Raw genomic sequence first — 21193 nt, forward strand, 5'->3', positions numbered from 1 at the left:
CAGCACTGGCTGCACGCACTTGTCGCGTGAACTGCATGAGAGATTTCTAACGTCATAAAGAATGTGATTTCATCATCATTTCACAGGTCTTCGCCCTACATGGTCAGGGAAAGTTCCGGTTCGTAGGTGATCACTTCTAAATAGTCCGTGAGCCAAATCTCAGAATCGGCCGTTTTAGCATCGACCGTTGCACCCAGAGAGGGACAAATCGTCCTTCAGCACACCGCTTCGCGATGGTATGCTGAAGCGATTTCCACTTGTTGGACAGTTCGAAACTGATCCAGGGAGGTCACAGAAGACGCCAAACATCCAACTTTGCTCTCTGACAGCAGCGGCCATTTTCGCCTTCTTCGCTTGATGTTTTTGCGCTTGTTAACGGATTCTCATTTTTAGAAGCCATGAGCAGGTACCACGAGTGCACATAACGCGGAAACCAGTGCACAAAACTAGATTCGAATTTTTTTGCCGCTGAAAATTATGAATCGGGATGCAAACGGCATGCAGCAAAGTCACTACTGTTTGTAGTTACAATGCAATCGTTCAGAGCTGACTAACAAGAATGTCCTAAATATCTCTCGACATATTTGTTCACCACTTCCTAGGCCAATAGGCGTAGTAGACTGTAGTGAGTAACCTTCTGGAGCAAAGGACGACTGCCCCGAGCATGACCTTCTTTTCATCCTGTTCAAGGTCAAATATTACTCAGTTTGCGTTGAAGAATAACAATTACATTCGTGAATGGCCGAACTGAGAAAACCCTCATGATTTCTCTTGGATTTCGTATCCCAAGTTCTTCTACTTGGCTGGATAAATCGCCTCTTGACTTCATCATACTGGACTGGAACTTGTAGATAATAGCGAGCAATGAATTGGTGAGCGAAGTATATTTCGAAAGTAATAACCACTCGATTACTGAATAGTAGTGAATACGTAGAATACTCCAGTATTATAATATGAACACTGAAGCTAATGTGACATTACAGTAGTACAATAGGAAGTACGTCACCACTGTTGTAAATGCACGCGCTGATCCTATCCAACCTGACGGCCAATGCAAGAGGTTGGAATTGGCTATTGATTTCCTAACACACTCATACAGCACCAAAAGCTATCTGTCATTGCTCATTTTCAACTCAACATAACACAGTTGCAAATCACCAGGTGCACATCTTGGCACATAATGTGTGCTGTCGCAGTCCACCGCAGAACATAGTAATCCACAGATAACTACCGATATAAGATGATGTCACATACATACATGCATGCATGCATGCGCGCGCACCCACACGCGTGCGCACACACACACACACACACATGAAGCAGCTGAAGAATCCGACTATGCAGTCAGCCAGGCACGCGCACACACACGAACCAGCTGCCGAATCCAACTATACAGTCTCCCAGGCATGCACGCTCGCACACACACACACATGAACCAGCTGCCGAATCCACACAAACACGCGCGCGCGCGTGCGCACACACACACACATGAACCAGCTGCCGAATCCGACTATGCAGTCGCCCAGGCACGCGCGCACAAACACGCTTATGCGCACACGTGTGTGCGCGCACACACACATGAACCAGCTGTCGAATCCGACTATGTCAGTCTGCCATGACTGCGAAACCAGCGAAGACATACGGTTCATTGGCTGCTGCCAGACTGGTCTGCTACAGGTTTGCGACGCTCTTAAGTACACTTGTGGCATGGCAGGCCGCTCTTCGAAAAGGAAATGTTACAAATACTACACTGAATCCGATCACGGGAGGCCGGCTGTGGTGGTGAAGCAATTCTGAATGCTGTGCGCCACTCTCCTCGCTGCTATGCAGTGTCGAACCAATGTCCTTCAAGATGTAAGTGATGGATGTCTCTTCGGACAACATCACACCAATGCTGTCGGGTTTCACACACACACACACACACACACACACACACACACACACACACACACACACACACACACACACACACACACATGGCGCACACCTTGTCGACAATTGCGGAATCTAAAACCCACCAACGACCTGAAACACGGATCGCACTGGCCGAAGTGGCTGTGGCAACACCGTGCCCCAACACCAGTAGCAGCCTGGGGTGGTGTCACCAACAAAGGAAAACGCCTAGCACGCACATGCACGCTCGCACACACATGCACACTCGCACACACACATGCACGCGCACGCACACACACATGCACACGCGCACATGCACACGCACACACACAAAAACGCGCACACATGCACGCTCGCACACACACAAACACACGCACACCCAGAAATGTGCACACAAACACGTGCACACACACACACACACATACACAGCTAATGGTATACAGTAGTATGTTGCCCGCAAAGAAGCCAGGTGCTCTGGCTTGGACCTCCAGCAGCGCTGGTTTCGCCCTCGCTACTTGTCGTCTTGCCCTCTCCAGTGCTGCCTGCAACAAAACACTCCCTTCCGGAAACTCTGGGTGGACAAGTTCTCCGTGTTGTGTTTACACCGTGCTCTGCTTTCATAATTACCGGTATGGCATTCGTTGTTCGTATCAACCACTAAGCTCCTGGTAGGTGGCCCCTTACTGGCCTTAGAATGTGGCTCTGGGTTCACTACTACATGCACATCACTGTCAGCAAGTATAGACAAAGCAAAATCAGAGGCACTGGTCTTCTCCAGGTTTGCAATTGCTATCACATGGGTGCAATTGGTGTAGCACTTTCCATGAAACCAGCCACACCATTTTTTTCCTCCCTGAGCTCTTGTGCTGGCAGAGAAAAGCCTAGATATGGTCGTCCTTCTCTCGAGCAGCGCTGACGATGCGACACCAACTTGTAGTCTCGATATTACTCAGTGCAGGCTTCTCGTTTTTACTAAATTGGGCGCTGTGACACGCCGACACAAAATTCCAGCAATATTACTCCGCTGGGCTGTCATTTGCCACTTCGTTGCCGTCAGCTGCCTCATCCAGCACCTCGCTGCCACTAGAAACGTCTTACTCTTCTTCCATTGTTTTCAAAACAACATCAATGTACACGAAAGGAATAAACTTCAATAAAGTGATCACAATATCCCAAGTCGATATTGTCGTCAACGTCGTCATCTTCTAAAAAATAAATTATTTTTCCTCACTCCACGCGAACTCGTGTTTTGCGCTTGTTCATACGACGCACACCTCACCACTCGCGTAAAAATATTTGTTCTCACGGTGGAATTTGGTCGAGAAAAGAAGCCCTCGCGAAGGTCTCTGGATCGGTTCTGGAACGTCCAACAAGCGAAAACGTATCCTTTGTGATGTCCTTGACCAACACTGTAAGCGGCGATTTGTCCATCCGAGAGTGCAACGGCACTTGTGATTTTGAGTTTTGGCTCAAGGACTATTCCAGACCAACGGGCGTTCAAGGCGAGTAGATCTACTAACAATCGCACTTGACAAAGGTGACTCTGAAATCTCGTGAGCCGTGGGCCACGCGACTTGGCATTCTTGCGTCACAAGGCACGTGATTTCACTGTGCATCTTGCAATAAAATTCAAAAACTACGCTCAGGCCTTCAGTCACTTTTGCATCAACAGTCGCGCAAAAAATTATTGGTGGCGCAAGGAGAAGCTTGTCGTTTGGAGTGACAAGTGATCACCGCTGCTTTTCCTTGTCAGAGTCAACACTACACTTTGTGCTGCGGCCTTGGGAGTAGTGTTGGAGTAGAAATTGCTGAGGAGACGACGTGGAGGGGCGAGCTTTCCTGCGCAGGTATGATTTTGGCCGTATTTCAGCATGGTCGAGTGGAAAAATTCAAAAAAGTTTATTTCAAGAAAACCCCAAAAGGAAGATGGGGGACATGTCCTCACCGCTAGAAGAGGTGTTCTACTATTTGCCGGTGTATAGGTCTGGCGAATTGAGGACGTACCTGGCTGTTTTGCCAGCGCTTGTAAATTGGCTATTTTCAAGACAATCATTTGTGGCGTCAGGGGGTGATGGACCTCGTCTTCTGGGATGCTGGCGTGGCTAAGCGGTACTGCTGCAACAACTCTTCTAAGGTGAGGCAATGTTGGCTTGATGGAGTTTTGTTCATAGCTTGTTCGTATACGCTGGGGCGTGACTCGTTTCTAGACCCATAAATAATGTGATATTTCGGCCATTTTTGAGCGGTATGCAAGTTTCAAGGTTCCCTTCACAAACTTTTCAAGGGCTTTGCACAATCGATCCACACCCCAAAGGGAACCTACCTGCAAATTTTGAGCGAAATCGGAGAGATCCACTTGCACACATACTTTGGTATTCTCAGACATGCTCTCTTAAGAGAGCATGTCTGCGAAAAGCAGAACACATGTGCAAGTAGATCTCTCAGATTTCGCTCAAATTATGCAGGTAGGCTTCCTTTGGGATGTAGATGGACATTTCAAAGCCCGCGCAAAATCTTTTGAAGCGAACCATTGTATTGGCATGCCCCTCCATATTGGCCCACTATGGGCACGATGTATGGGTTTACAAACTTGCCACGGCACAGCGTAGAAGAACAAGCTCCATCAAGCCAACATTACCTCATCTTAGAAGAGTTCTTGGGGCAGCACTACTTAGCCACGCTAGCATCCCAGAAGACGAGGGCAATAATCCCTTGACGCCACAAATGATCGTCTTGAAAATAGCCAAATTACAAGCGCTGATAAAACAGCGAGCTACGTCCTCAATCAGCAAACACTATACACCGAGAGATAGAAAAAACACCTCTTCTAGCACTGAGGAAATGTCCCCCATCATACTTTTGGGGTTGTGGTTTGGAGTGACAAGTGATCACCGCTACCATTTTTATCACACTAATCAATCGTCTTGGCGTCACGACATCGTGAAATATAAAAATAATAAAAATTAAAATAAAAGGTTTGTGTGGTTCTCTGTTGTTTACCTACAATCATTATTGAATATCCGTATCATGTCGCCACAATTGCCAGCTGGATGCTAGTCGGATGGGTGCCAATCTCCAGCCTTCGACCGAGTGCTGCTGGATAATGCATGCATACCTGGAAATGATCCTGATAACTCAAAGCCGAAACAATCTCCATTTTGAATGGTGGGCAAAGAAGACTCGCACTTCTCACATACAGCTCTGGGCCAGTGATATTTCGTAGGAGTTGATGCAAGACACATGCTCCCTAGGAAAGTGGTCCTCACATTTTCCTGAGTACAAAATTCCGATACTATACATAGGAATTTGGTAACACTAGCTGGGTCAGATAAGGGCTGAGGAAACCAGAGAGAAGTGCCCCGAACACGTTCTCAATATTCATACCATCCACGTCACTAGTACCACTACTGTTATGCACATGTTTATAAAACAATCCATAACCACAGTGAACGGATATACTGATTATGCATACGAAATTTAGAGAGAAGTGCTACCAAAAAGAAACATAGTGTGAATAACATTCTAGCGACTTTTGAATCATAAAAATAAGCAAAAAAAAATACACCTGCTGCAAGTTTATAACGAACGAGCTGCAATTTTCTGCTATGCAATGGATTTACTGACAGGGATTAAATGCACAGGTGGGATATATAATGTCAATGGTAATTCTTCCGGTGATAAAGATATTGAGATTGGGTACGAATCACCGTCAACATACATGTATAGCAAATTACTTCAAAAACCTCGCTCCGAACGGTTTAGCACTGAACTTACTTGTGAAAGTTACAAATGATATCCATACTGATGCGTGACATCAGGACACAAGAGCTGCAATGAACTATTTGAGAGTATATCAGTGATAAATGCATGCGCTACTGGAGTTAGAGGCAGAGAGATATGAAGAAAAAACTCAGAAAGACTGCAACATATCGCGTGCTTGCCATGAAAAAGTATACCATGATACAGTTTTGTGCAAAGAGAAAAAAGGCCCTATAAGTTACTAGTTATAATTAACTGTCCGCCAAGGTAACGAGTTAATAATTATAACATCAGATAGTGAGACAGCACGGCACAAGACTGACAAGTATATTGAGACATTTAACGACATGACACTGATCTGACACTTTACCTGGCTTTATATTATCTCTGTACCTTTGTGGACTGTTAGTCATAGCTAGTAACTTAAAGGTCCTTTTTCGCTTTACATATTACTATTGGCTCAACAACAGAGTTAAATGCTACTGTATCATTTGCATTTCGTTGAGGATATGTATCAGTCGGTCAAAATTGTGAAAAACATTTGGCGTTATTGGATGCTGACATAAGTATGCTGTTCTTCTGTGGCCGGTCCCCCTTCCTCTGCACGCCCAGCTCCGCATCCGGCACGAAGAACATCATTCTCGCGCAAATCCACACAGCCATATGCATCATTCCTAGCCAGGATCCAGCTCTCGTACGCCTCATTGGTTTCCATACTAGTGCGCGTGTTCTGAACCAAATCAAGTTCATCATCATGGGAAACAGATTGAGTTCTTACGTCCAGTTGGCAGGTGGTCAGCACTGAAAGAGGAAAACATAATATTGTCAGAACGATGGATACGTGGATGAGATACCAACTATGAACTTTGTGTCACCTTTCGGTAATGCAAATAGAGTTGCATGTTTTCACTCCCGTTGTACGGTTAACCTCAACTTTCTGAAAATCATGCACACTTCCGAATGTATAAGTGTGTAAGATGAAGGGCAGGTCTATAGTGCTAAATATGGACTTCTGGGGGTGTGATTGAGTTCTACAAGCACACATGATGCCCAGTTGCCAGCGGTAAACAATAGATCAGCACACGAAGCACAGAAGCCATATAATGTTTTCGACTAGGCCTTTCATTCCATTACTCTTCAGGTCGAATACAATGATGATTGACAAGGTAGTAAGCAAGTCCTTATAACCGGCACTTTTGGCGGGCAGAGCATTGACAAAAATGGCACCTGAAAAATAGCGCTAGTGGCACCCACTCTCACTTTACCATTCAAGCGAGTGCGCGCTACAAATCCCACCTTGCTGTGCTGGAGGCAATGTACATTGCCAAGCTGAAGCCTGAACTGTGCGTGCAAAAGAAGTATGTGCGAAAGTTGTCACTGTTTTGACATTGTAGTACCGTTGTCCCCACTGTTGTCTGATACTGGTAATATTCATTGTCTCACTGTGTACTTGGCGCCACTAGCGCTGTCTTTAAAGTGCTATTTGGTCTATGCTCTGACCGCTAAATATGCTGTTGGCGCCACTAGCGCTATTTTTCAAGTGCTATTACAAATAATAATATGGCTTCTGTTCTTCGTGTGCGTATTTGCTTTCCTCCAACCAAAAATCTATTTAAGCAATATATCGCGAGACATTATTTTCATGATCGATGATGTATATAAAGTTTATGATGGTATCTGCCCATGATGCACAATGCACTGAGGCCTGTAGGAATGCATGTATTATTTTTCCACACAGGAATTTCGAGTTAGAGAGGCCAGACTGAAGCGGTAACGTTATCATTTTTCGATGGTAAAGTATTTCTAAGAAACGTGTCCAGAACATCACTCTTGGAATTGTAAGATGAATGCCGTAGTACCATTTGGTAAAGTTTTGAAACCTCTGAATGTATCAATTTCGCTTTTTTCCAGAGAAAAGAAGGAAAAGGAACCCTATTACTATTCAGAAGCTTCAAATTTGGACTTTACGTACCAGGATCAGGTTTCGCGGATGTCAACTTTAATTTCCATAGCAGGAAAACCGTCGCAGCCAGCACCAGCAGTCCTGCGCCAGACCCTCCCGCAATTATCGCTGCAGATTTGGAGCCGCTTGCGCTAGCTTGGTAGCCACTGGTTGCGTCGACTTGATCAGTTGTTGGTGCTATGAAAAAAGGGAAAACATCACCAAGAACAGATTCTGGACAACATATAATCAAATAAGTATTTTTGGTGCGAGGAACCATATCGTTTTCTGGTGAAATGTAGATGTAGGTGACCAACATTTTCTTTACATACAGTGACTATTCTAGTACCTTTTTAGTTGCCAGATTCCCCTAACGGAAATACCGAAAATACAGTTCCACCGAACATAACGTGTTATAGAGTAACCATAAAATCCAATCTGTTACAGGTAGAATCATAAAGAGAAGTTAACTCAATTGATATATGAGAACAGCAAGACGTATGAAGGAGGAGAATCGGTAACGTTCTTGGGTTTTGAACGATTCGAACGAAACGTTCCACCATCTATTGAGGGGTTAAATTCATGCCAACTCGAGGCTACACATGCGCAACAAATGTGCCAACCTTGATGCAACGTGGTGATGCGAGTGGAGGTCGATTGAGCACTGTCTCCATAGGCATTGCTTACATAGGTGGTGACATTATAGGTCATGCCTGGAGCCAGGCCAATCAAGGTAACATTTTCAGACGCGTTGCACACTGGTATCGATGTCATATTCCCAGACATATCATTTGCAGGCCTTCCGTACACACAATACTGGAGTATGGGAAGGTTTTTGCCTTCTGTTCGGCCTATAAAGACAGTGATGGTAGTACTTGAGAGGACGTAATTGTCAGGCGATGTTGGCGCTAATAAAAACATATTCAGATCACGTATGTATCAGTAAATTGTTCATACGTTACATAGTATTTGCGGTCTGCATTAAAAAGGCCTGTTAATATTCCAATGCATATTTGTGGAGAAGGAAATCTCCCATGGGATAATTGAGAAGAAATGTTTTTTTCATTTCTTAACTTCTTCCCTTTGATCACTGCACCATCAACCAAATGAATTGGGCACACGGGTAACTAATCCCTAACCTGATTCCGCAATGCTTGACCTGAGAATCATGCAATTGACATAGGAACGTCATTTGGGGAAAGAGACCATGCATAAAGGAATGTGCGAGGTACAACACGAATCTCACAAAATTCTTCACCCCTGTTCGTGGTCGGTGTTTGATGTAATGATATCTCTTACCTTTAGGCACTGTTCCAATGCTGACTACAGGGGACATGCTACTATTGTGTCCGATCGTAGTTTTGAAGAATGCTCTGACCCTGTACAAAGTATTGGTTTCCAGGCCCGACAACACGATTGACTCGTTATTGTTACAAACTACAGTTGGTTTAGCCACAGTGTCATTTTTGTCGTACACAAAGCAGAATCCTGGTACCCAATCTCGTAGTATCTGTGGCTGCAATATGCGTGCATATATTCCAGTGTCCGTTGAGTTGACAGCTATGCCTGAGGGCGCTATAAAGCAGAGAACACAGTGAAGCACGCACAGAATACAGTGAAGCACGCACAGAATGCCATTGAACAATACATCTACATGTACATACATGTTTTTTTCCCTTTGCGAATGATACCTTTATAACAGCGTGTATCTGGCCGTGCTGCGGAGACCTCAGGCGGCAGATCCATCAACGCCCCATCATTGATTTCTTGATTTTAATTTCACGGATCCTCCAGAGGCAGACAGATGCCTATCGAAGGGAGTCTCCTAACTAAATATGGAAAATGAGAAAGTATGTTCATAAGGGAGAAGAGGTAGAAGACTAGAATATAGAGTACAAAAGAGCACACCACCGGGACTCGAACCAGGGGCCTTGTTATTCGCGAGCAATGCTCTAACCAACTGAGCTACAGTATGACTCTTATCCACAGTGATGGTAAATCTATCCGTCTTCGATCAATTCGTATCTGGCTTGCATCATGCTGGCAACTCGGACCTATCAAGAGGGCCCTGGGCCAATGGCTTGATATCATGGGGAGCGCATCAAACTATGTCCACTGCGAGCAAATACAAATTGCAATTTCAAATTTGGACTTCACGGAGAATTTCAAAGTTGTTAGCAAATTAGAGGCCACATGCCACGTACTGCTCTTTTCTCTCCGAAACTCAACACTTGCAAGTCAGATATGAAAGAAAAAAATCATCAGTGAAAAATTCTCCGTGAAGTCCACATTTGAAATTGCAATTTGTATTTGCTCGCAGTGGACATAGTTTGATGCGCTCCCCATGATATCAAGCGAATGGCGGAGGGCCCTCTTGATTGGTGTCAGTTTCCAGCATAATGCAAACCAGATATGAATTGATCGAAGAAGGTTAGATTTACCATCACTATGGATAAGAGGCATTCTGTAGCTCAGTTGGTTAGGCCATTGCTCGCGAATAGCAAGGCCCCTCCCTGCTTGGAGTCCCGGTGGTGTGACTGATGATTTTTTCTTTCTTTCATATCTTGCTTGCAAGTGTTGAGCTTCGGAGAGAAAAAGCAGTGCGTGGCACGTGGTCTCTAATTTCCTAAAAACTTTGAAATTCTCCGTGAAGTCCAAATTTGAAATTGCAATTTGTATTTTCCCGCAGTGGACATAGTTTGATGCGCTCCCCAGGATATCAAGCGAATGTCCCAGGGCCCTCTTGATTGGTGGGAGTTGCCAGCATAATGCAAGCCAGATATGAATTGATCGCAGAAGGATAGATTTACCATCACTGTGGATAAGAGTCATACTGGAGCTCGGTTGGCTAGAGCATTGCTTGCGAATAGCAAGGCCCCTGGTTCAAGTCCCGGTGGTGTGACTGATGATTTTTTCTTTCTTTCATACCTGGCTTGCAAGTGTTGAGTTTCGGCGAGAAAAATACAGTACGTGGCATGTGGCCTCTATTTTCCTAAAAACTTTGAAATTCTCCGGTAAGTACAAATTTTATAAAAGCTATTAAGAGAACAAATTCTGCTGTCATCGCCACACTACAACAAAGTCATGAAGGTTTACCAAAATCGATTTTCTTGTCACAATCATCAATAATTTATATACATTCAATAATGTGTTACAAGAACAAAACAAAGTGCTAAAAATAGAATGAGGGAAGGTGAGACAATAGAAGTAAAGTGAGAGCAAAGTGCAACAGGGGTGTGGAACTAATTGCAACGCCAGAACTGTGTAGTGAGACAAACAATCATGCTGTGCACCTACGAAAACAATCCAAGAAAGAGCCGCCCCATACTTGAATGCGTCGTAAACGACGCATTCAAATGCAAAACTTCAAAAGATCGTAACTCAGTCCAATCTCGCTCAAATCCATCGATCGAAATATCCAGGGCGAAGAGAAAACTCTCACCTGTCGGGAGAACCAATCCGCGAAGCGCTGCGAACAACGGGTCCTGAGATAAATCACACGTAAGTTGAGCCGCGATTGCGGCAATTTCAAAAGCGCGCAGTGCAACTTTAGTATTGAGAATTTTGAGACTTTTCGTCACGCTGGTTTACTCGAATTTGCACGGGTTTCACTGTTGATATTGTCAAGAGTACACAGCAAAAAAATTGGAACTCCACGATCGAGTAAAATGAAATATCTGGAGCGGGACGCAATTGGACGCATTTGGGGCATTTTTCGTACTGTCGCTGCGATCTTGCGCTGGATAGACGGTGTGCTGGCTATCATGATTGACCTCGTGCTCTTCCTTTCGCGGAGACCGTTCCGGGAAGTCCTAGATTGTGAGGATTGAGTGAGTAGAACTGAAGCTATGATCCGAGGAACACGAAAAAATGCAGAATTTTGAAAATTTCCTGTGGCTCTTAAAGGGTTAACGCAACTACATATTTCTTCTGATTTTTATTTCCATTGCTATCAGGTTCGACCTCATTTCCTCTGTGCTGCGCTGACGAGTCCACAAAGGACGAAACAGTTCTGTCCGCAGATTGAGTATTCCGCTCCTGCTCTTGTAGCAGTTGAGCACTCTTGCGTAGGGTAGTGCCTTTGCTGTTTGCGTTATGCAGAGCTCACTGACTTGTCAGTTTGAGCACTCTGGCAAGGTACGTTTGGACCTGATTGGAAATTTTTATTTCCATTGCTATCAGGTTCGGCCTCATTTCCTCTGTGCTGCGCTGACGAGTCCACAAAGGACGAAACAGTTCTGTCCGCAGATTGAGTATTTCGCTCCTGCTCTTGTAGCAGTTGAGCACTCTTGCGTGGGGTAGTGCCTTTGCGGTTTGCGTTATGCAGAGCTCACTGACTTGTCAGTTTGAGCACTCTGGCAAGGTACGTTCGGACCTGATTGGAAATTTTTATTTCCATTGCTATCAGGTTCGGCCTCATTTCCTCTGTGCTGCGCTGACGAGTCCACAAAGGACGAAACAGTTCTGCCCGCAGATTGAGTATTTCGCTCCTGCTCTTGTAGCAGTTGAGCACTCTTGCGTGGGGTAGTGCCTTTGCTGTTTGCGTTATGCAGAGCTCACTGACTAGTCAGTTTGAGCACTCTGGCAAGGTACGTTCGGACCTGATTGGAAATTTTTATTTCCATTGCTATCAGGTTCGGCCTCATTTCCTCTGTGCTGCGCTGACGAGTCCACAAAGGACGAAACAGTTCTGTCCGCAGATTGAGTATTTCGCTCCTGCTCTTGTAGCAGTTGAGCACTCTTGCGTGGGGTAGTGCCTTTGCTGTTTGCGTTATGCAGAGCTCACTGACTTGTCAGTTTGAGCACTCTGACAAGGTACCTTCGGACCTGATTGGAAATTTTTATTTCCATTGCTATCAGGTTCGGCCTCATTTCCTCTGTGCTGCGCTGACGATTCCACAAAGGACGAAACAGTTCTGTCCGCAGATTGAGTATTTCGCTCCTGCTCTTGTAGCAGTTGAGCACTCTTGCGTGGGGTAGTGCCTTTGCTGTTTGCGTTATGCAGAGCTCACTGACTTGTCAGTTTGAGCACTCTGACAAGGTACGTTCGGATCTGATTGGAAAGTGTTATTTCCATTGCTATCAGGTTCGGCCTCATTTCCTCTGTGCTGCGCTGACGAGTCCACAAAGGACTAAACAGTTCTGTCCGCAGGTTGAGTGTTTCTTCTGCTTAAAAAAGATCAGGATTATGCAAACGAATACAAGCAGCCTCCAGTACTTTCAACTGACTAGCGTACCGTGCACGACAGAGAACAGAAAAACTAAAATCATCATACACCTGCAGACACTTAGGGTGAGACAACAGACGAAGAAAAACGGCAGACTTCTTACGATCATAATCACCATCCGATTCCTCGTCTCCACCAACCGCAACCTCGTCCCCCGTCTCATCTTCCAACTCGTCCTCAGTGTCGTACTCCGTGTCATTCTCCTCATCACCACCGATCGGTCCCAGGCTCGCTTCACTTTGCTGAACCTCTGTTCGTTGACTCCTTCTTTGATCTTGATGGTAATTTGTTACTATTGTTGTTGTTGTCATTGTTGTTGTTCCTGTTGTTGCTAAATCTTCTGTTCCCAGTGTCTTCACCGGTGAGGAATCGGATGGTGATTGTGATCGTAAGAAGTCTGCCGTTTTTCTTCATCTGTTGTCTCACCCTAAGTGTCTGCAGGTGTATGATGATTTTAGTTTTTCTGTTCTTTGTCGTGCACGGTACGCTAGTCAGTTGAAAGTACTTGAGGCTGTTTGTATTCGTTTGCATAAGCCTGATCTTTGTAAGCAGAAGAAACATGTACTTGCGTTAAGATTGTTTTCGTAGGTGCACAGGATGATTGTTTTTCTCACTACACAGTTCTAGCGTTGCAATTCGTTCCTCACCCCTGTTGCACTTAGCTCTCACTTTACTTTTATTGTCTCACCTTCCCTCATTCTATTTTTAGCACTTTGTTTTGTTCTTGTAACATTATTGAATGTATATAAATTATTGATTTGGCTTGGTTATTCTTCAGTCACGGCTTTCCACTGATGATTGTGACAAGAAAATCGATTTTGGTAAACCTTCATGACTTCGTTGTAGTGTGGCGATGACAGCATAACTTGTTCTCTTTATAGCTATTGTAAAATTGTTGTCTCCGCGTCGATTATTTAAGTACAAATTTGAAATTATTATTATTATTATTTGCGTCCCACCCGCCTGTGTGGATTCACAGGAAGTGTGAGTTTCGAAGTCTGAAGAAAACTTTGAACGGTCTCTGCTGGGACGACGACTACACCAAAGCTCAGTGGTTAGAGCATCGTTGGCTACAAGCGAGGGTCGCTGGTTCGAGTCCTGGTGGTGACAGTCAATTTTTTCTTCAGACTTTTCCCGTTTGTCTCTTTCCCTCAAACCAGTTAATATTATTATTTTTATTACACCTTCTAGTGGCTAAAGATGAATCAGTGCCAGTATACATGAGGTACCTGGCGGATAATGCCGGAAGGAAATTGAGCCAATGCTCAGCTCTGTTCCTGGTGACCACACAGCAACTACAACTTGCCAGTGATTGGCAACAGTGATACTACCTGTACATGCATCGTAGTAGTGCAAGTCATACAAGAATATAAAAAATTATTTTCATTAAGGACAAATTGGAGGCGTATCCAATTTTTGAAAGAAAATGTGTCCGCACCGACGCAATCCACACAGTGAAGTAAGCCGATTTGCCGAACGTTTTCGTTCTCTTCGAATCATGGGTAAGTACAGGGAATAATGGAAAAATGGAAAATAAAGCAATTTATAGAGCTACCGCAAAAGCATAGATCGAGAACCTCACGCTATACGTGTGGAAAAAAATAATTCAGCAGAACAGGTCAAATGACGAGGATACAGATGACGACGAGGCGGATGAGGGCGAGGATACAGATGACGACGAGGCGGGTGATGACGAGGCGGCGGATGACGACGAGACGGATGACGATGAGACGGCTGGTGGTGATGGTGATAAAACGGACGAGGAGGAGTTAGGTGGCAGGGAAGGTGATGGAGCTGATTAGGGTGAAATTCGTAAGAAGTCAGCTGTGTACTTGCATTTGTTATCTCGTCCCGATTGTTTGAGTGTGTATGACGATTCCCACTTCTCTGTTCTGTGTCGTGCTCGTTATGTCCAGCAGTTGAAGGTCCTTGAAGCTGTTTGTATTCTTACGCATAAGCCCGATTCGTGTAAGCAAGAAGAACATGTTTTAGCACTTAGGTTATTCTCGTGAGTTTGCACCCCGTGTTTATGAGTTGTTTCTGCACTGTTCATGCCCATTTGTCACACTTACTCTTTATCTAAGTTCTCACTTTTTGTAATACTTACCACAAGTTACCCGTCATGTGTCACACTTCTTTGGATTTTTAACCTTTGTTTTTCCCTTGATCACTTTAGTTCCGTATTTCCACTAATGATCGGAGCTTGAAAATCGATTTTGGAAACACACAAAACAAAACCTTGAACAAATTGTCATGTTGTGTGGTGATGTCTGCGGCATTCATACTTTTCATAGCTATTATTAAACTTTCATCTCCACGTAGATTATTTGTATTTAATATTTCACGGTTCGCGTGAGACTCGGCCAAAGGCCCAGTTTTCCGCATCCGCAGGAACGCCACCACCCTCTTGGATCAGGCAGCCAGGCATAGTGGGATGGTCTAAGACCATGATTGAGAAACAGAGGGTAGCAGGTTCAAGTCCTGCTTGGGAGCGGAAGGATTTTTTCCAGCCGTGCTGCGACCCACAGTTAATTGGGAACTCGTGGCCTGGCACGAGGGAAACATGGATGCAGTGAATGGGATTTCGGTCTTTGACCACTTTGTGGTGGGTCTGATCTACTCACCCACCACCGCTTAGGAGCTGCATCTGTGCCTTGATCCAAATGACTAAAACACAAAGACAACATCAGTGGGGAGAAGCACTCCTGACACTTTCACGAGGATTAGCGCCAAACAACTGACGAGACAAAACATTTTCCTTCTGAACACATAGTTCAGGAGACAAATTACGGATTAACGACAAGCCACTGTGGTGTCTGCAACGCCGCATGAGGTGGTGTTAGAAGGTGATGATGGATCCATACGACGCCGCTATCTGGACACCGTACGACCAGCACCGAGCAACCTTGAACCATCGGCCGATTCAGCGGCTACCCCTACGCCCGACACATCGGCTGACCACACTACAGACCAGACCATTTGCAGGCCTGCCAGTTCCCAAGACTCCCGGCCTACACCCCCATTGTCTGCATCCAGTACGATATGGAAGTCGACACGTACTCACAAGCCCAGAACTGTTATGGATCTGTGAGCTCTCTAAAGAGGGGGAGAGATGTGAGCGCTGTGGGTTTCCCAGATTAGTTGTTTCTTATTTTGTCGAAGTCATTTGGTATTATAATATTATTACTCTGTTCTGGTGTACTACCATGCCAATGCTTGAAATGCATGCAGGAACTGATCTGAGTCGAGCTGCCCGCGGATGTTGATTTGGGGCGAAGCTTCTTGAGGACTTTGAGTAGAGAGAGCGTTCGGCTCAAGCTTATCCGACTTCCACTTTGTTTTACCTGTATTCTCGTGTTACCTGTGAATCCCTTGTTACCATAACTGTATTGCTGGAACAAGTGTGTGTGTGTGTGTGTGTGACCTCGGCTGGGAGACAGTAATAAAGGTAACTGCTGAATGAAAGAGACACATTGCTTTAAAAAAAGTCACGATAGCACAGCAACAATTCTGTAGTGGCATTATTGTGCTGGTTCCTGGTTCTGGGGTTGGCTGGAGAAACGCGATGCAGTGGCAATACAGCAAGTAGCTGAGGAGGACGAGTGATGAAATGCAATTTGTACATACACGAGAGAGCAGCAACAGTCCGGCGGACAGCCAAGCTGGGGAGAATTGCACCAGGGCCAATGATGCGCAGTGCGCGGCGTTGAACATTATCCAGACGTTGGATGTGGCTGGCTGGCGCACCCATCCACACAAGGGGGCATACTCCATCAGGGGCCTCACGAATGCCTTGTAGACAGTCGTTCGGCCAGCTGGCGTTAAAATGTGGCCCGCTCGTCGGAGAAAGCCGAGGCGCTGCTGGGCGCGGATGGTCACGGTCCTGAGGTGACTAGCGAAGGACAATTTGGAGTCAAATCGAACACCGAGCAGTGATATGCTGGTTTCCTCCGGTACAGGGGTACCACCAAACAGGATTTGGGGCAGGTCTAGGTCAGTGCGTCGGAGGGTAGCAGTCATAGCCTGTGACTTGATGGGCTCGAAAGACACTTTCCATTGGCAACCTCACTCATGCAGGCGGTTTGTAGATACCTGCAAGGAGTGTGCAGCGTCCCGAGGGCACTGAGCTGAGGATACTAGACTGTATAGTGTCGTATCGTCCGCGTAGGCCTCAAGCTGAGCATTGCCATTAAGAACATCGGCAGAGTCATTCACGTATATTAGAAACAGCGTAGGGCCCAAAATACTGCCTTGGGGCACCCCTGCAGAGATTGGTTAGAGAGAAGAAATCTGACCGCCGACTAAGCACTGGAGTGAACGGCCGTCAAGATAAGAAGATAGCCAGCTATGGAGCGTCAAGGGATGATTGCCCTCGTCTTCTGGGATGCTGGCGTGGCTAAGTGGTGCTTCCCCAAGAACTCTTCTAAGGTGAGGTAATGTTGGCTTGATGGAGTTTTGTTCGTAGCTTGTTCTTGTACGCTGTGCCGTGGCTCGTTTGTAGACACATAAATCGTGCCAATATTGGGCCAATATTGAGGGGTATGCCAATTTCATAGTTCCCTTCAAAGGATTTTGCGGTGGCTTTGGAATGTCGATCTACACCCCAAAGCAAACCTACCTGCACACGTGTGTGCGCGCACACACACATGAACCAGCTGTCGAATCCGACTATGTCAGTCTGCCATGACTGCGAAACCAGCGAAGACATACGGTTCATTGGCTGCTGCCAGACTGGTCTGCTACAGGTTTGCGACGCTCTTGAGTACACTTGTGGCATGGCAGGCCGCTCTTCGAAAAGGAAATGTTACAAATACTACACTGAATCCGATCACGGGAGGCCGGCTGTGGTGGTGAAGCAATTCTGAATGCTGTGCGCCACTCTCCTCGCTGCTATGCAGTGTCGAACCAATGTCCTTCAAGATGTAAGTGATGGATGTCTCTTCGGACAACATCACACCAATGCTGTCGGGTTTCACACACACACACACACACACACACACACACACACACACACACACACACACACACACACACACACACACATGGCGCACACCTTGTCGACAATTGCGGAATCTAAAACCCACCAACGACCTGAAACACGGATCGCACTGGCCGCAGTGGCTGTGGCAACACCGTGCCCCAACACCAGTAGTAGCCTGGGGTGGTGTCACCAACAAAGGAAAACGCCTAGCATGCACATGCACGCTCGCACACACATGCACACTCGCACACACACATGCACGCGCACGCACACACACATGCACACGCGCACATGCACACGCACACACACAAAAACGCGCACACATGCACGCTCGCACACACGTACGCGCACGCGCACACACACAAACACACGCACACCCAGAAATGTGCACACAAACACGTGCACACACACACACACACATACACAGCTAATGGTATACAGTAGTATGTTGCCCGCAAAGCAGCCAGGTGCTCTGGCTTGGACCTCCAGCAGCGCTGGTTTCGCCCTTGCTACTTGTCGTCTTGCCCTCTCCAGTGCTGCCTGCAACAAAACACTCCCTTCCGGAAACTCTGGGTGGACAAGTTCTCCGTGTTGTGTTTACACCGTGCTCTGCTTTCATAATTACCGGTATGGCATTCGTTGTTCGTATCAACCACTAAGCTCCTGGTAGGTGGCCCCTTACTGGCCTTAGAATGTGGCTCTGGGTTCACTACTACATGCACATCACTGTCAGCAAGTATAGACAAAGCAAAATCAGAGGCACTGGTCTTCTCCAGGTTTGCAATTGCTATCACATGGGTGCAATTGGTGTAGCACTTTCCATGAAACCAGCCACACCATTTTTTTCCTCCCTGAGCTCTTGTGCTGGCAGAGAAAAGCCTAGATATGGTCGTCCTTCTCTCGAGCAGCGCTGACGATGCGACACCAACTTGTAGTCTCGATATTACTCAGTGCAGGCTTCTCGTTTTTACTAAATTGGGCGCTGTGACACGCCGACACAAAATTCCAGCAATATTACTCCGCTGGGCTGTCATTTGCCACTTCGTTGCCGTCAGCTGCCTCATCCAGCACCTCGCTGCCACTAGAAACGTCTTACTCTTCTTCCATTGTTTGCAAAACAACATCAATGTACACGAAAGGAATAAACTTCAATAAAGTGATCACAATATCCCAAGTCGATATTGTCGTCAACGTCGTCATCTTCTAAAAAATAAATTATTTTTCCTCACTCCACGCGAACTCGTGTTTTGCGCTTGTTCATACGACGCACACCTCACCACTCGCGTAAAAATATTTGTTCTCACGGTGGAATTTGGTCGAGAAAAGAAGCCCTCGCGAAGGTCTCTGGATCTGTTCTGGAACGTCCAACAAGCGAAAACGTATCCTTTGTGATGTCCTTGACCAACACTGTAAGCGGCGATTTGTCCATCCGAGAGTGCAACGGCACTTGTGATTTTGAGTTTTGGCTCAAGGACTATTCCAGACCAACGGTCGTTCAAGGCGAGTAGATCTACTAACAATCGCACTTGACAAAGGTGACTCTGAAATCTTGTGAGCCGTGGGCCACGCGACTTGGCATTCTTGCGTCACAAGGCACGTGATTTCACTGTGCATCTTGCAATAAAATTCAAAAACTACGCTCAGGCCTTCAGTCACTTTTGCATCAACAGTCGCGCAAAAAATTATTGGTGGCGCAAGGAGAAGCTTGTCGTTTGGAGTGACAAGTGATCACCGCTGCTTTTCCTTGTCAGAGTCAACACTACACTTTGTGCTGCGGCCTTGGGAGTAGTGTTGGAGTAGAAATTGCTGAGGAGACGACGTGGAGGGGCGAGCTTTCCTGCGCAGGTATGATTTTGGCCGTATTTCAGCATGGTCGAGTGGAAAAATTCAAAAAAGTTTATTTCAAGAAAACCCCAAAAGGAAGATGGGGGACATGTCCTCACCGCTAGAAGAGGTGTTCTACTATCTGCCGGTGTATAGTTCTGGCGAATTGAGGACGGACCTGGCTGTTTTGCCAGCGCTTGTAAATTGGCTATTTTCAAGACAATCATTTGGGGCGTCAGGGGGTGATGGACCTCGTCTTCTGGGATGCTGGCGTGGCTAAGCGGTACTGCTGCAACAACTCTTCTAAGGTGAGGCAATGTTGGCTTGATGGAGTTTTGTTCATAGCTTGTTCGTATACGCTGGGGCGTGACTCGTTTCTAGACCCATAAATAATGTGATATTTCGGCCATTTTTGAGCGGTATGCAAGTTTCAAGGTTCCCTTCACAAACTTTTCAAGGGCTTTGCACAATCGATCCACACCCCAAAGGGAACCTACCTGCAAATTTTGAGCGAAATCGGAGAGATCCACTTGCACACATACTTTGGTATTCTCAGACATGCTCTCTTAAGAGAGCATGTCTGCGAAAAGCAGAACACATGTGCAAGTAGATCTCTCAGATTTCGCTCAAATTATGCAGGTAGGCTTCCTTTGGGATGTAGATGGACATTTCAAAGCCCGCGCAAAATCTTTTGAAGCGAACCATTGTATTGGCATGCCCCTCCATATTGGCCCACTATGGGCACGATGTATGGGTTTACAAACTTGCCACGGCACAGCGTAGAAGAACAAGCTCCATCAAGCCAACATTACCTCATCTTAGAAGAGTTCTTGGGGCAGCACTACTTAGCCACGCTAGCATCCCAGAAGACGAGGGCAATAATCCCTTGACGCCACAAATGATCGTCTTGAAAATAGCCAAATTACAAGCGCTGATAAAACAGCGAGCTACGTCCTCAATCAGCAAACACTATACACCGAGAGATAGAAAAAACACCTCTTCTAGCACTGAGGAAATGTCCCCCATCATACTTTTGGGGTTGTGGTTTGGAGTGACAAGTGATCACCGCTACCATTTTTATCACACTAATCAATCGTCTTGGCGTCACGACATCGTGAAATATAAAAATAATAAAAATTAAAATAAAAGGTTTGTGTGGTTCTCTGTTGTTTACCTACAATCATTATTGAATATCCGTATCATGTCGCCACATTTGCCAGCTGGATGCTAGTCGGATGGGTGCCAATCTCCAGCCTTCGACCGAGTGCTGCTGGATAATGCATGCATACCTGGAAATGATCCTGATAACTCAAAGCCGAAACAATCTCCATTTTGAATGGTGGGCAAAGAAGACTCGCACTTCTCACATACAGCTCTGGGCCAGTGATATTTCGTAGGAGTTGATGCAAGACACATGCTCCCTAGGAAAGTGGTCCTCACATTTTCCTGAGTACAAAATTCCGATACTATACATAGGAATTTGGTAACACTAGCTGGGTCAGATAAGGGCTGAGGAAACCAGAGAGAAGTGCCCCGAACACGTTCTCAATATTCATACCATCCACG

General features: G+C 45.9%; 1 protein-coding gene across 1 annotated transcript; it reads right to left on the minus strand.

Moving 5' to 3' along the window:
* Window positions 1–5604: 5604 nt before the first annotated feature.
* Window positions 5605–9123, minus strand: LOC135826016 (uncharacterized). Its single transcript, XM_065338647.1, has 4 exons — window positions 8894–9123; window positions 8218–8502; window positions 7625–7792; window positions 5605–6453 (listed from the first exon to the last, which is right to left on the minus strand). Exons 1-4 carry the CDS (start codon window positions 8928–8930, stop codon window positions 6200–6202), a joined length of 744 nt encoding a protein of 247 aa, XP_065194719.1. The 5' UTR covers window positions 8931–9123; the 3' UTR covers window positions 5605–6199.
* Between the last annotated feature and the right edge of the window lie 12070 nt (window positions 9124–21193).

Source organism: Sycon ciliatum, chromosome 10 (assembly GCF_964019385.1).
Source record: "Sycon ciliatum chromosome 10, ocSycCili1.1, whole genome shotgun sequence".
Lineage (NCBI taxonomy): Eukaryota > Metazoa > Porifera > Calcarea > Leucosolenida > Sycettidae > Sycon > Sycon ciliatum.

Excerpts from the sequence above, each read along its gene's own strand:
- LOC135826016 (XM_065338647.1), bottom strand. The coding sequence starts at position 8,930 with ATGTCCCCTGTAGTCAGCATTGGAACAGTGCCTAAAG. Across the intron at positions 7,793-8,217 it reads CATCACCACGTTGCATCAAG|CACCAACAACTGATCAAGTC; the intron begins GTTGGCACATTT and ends CTTTTTTCATAG. Across the intron at positions 6,454-7,624 it reads ATCCGCGAAACCTGATCCTG|TGCTGACCACCTGCCAACTG; the intron begins GTACGTAAAGTC and ends TTCCTCTTTCAG.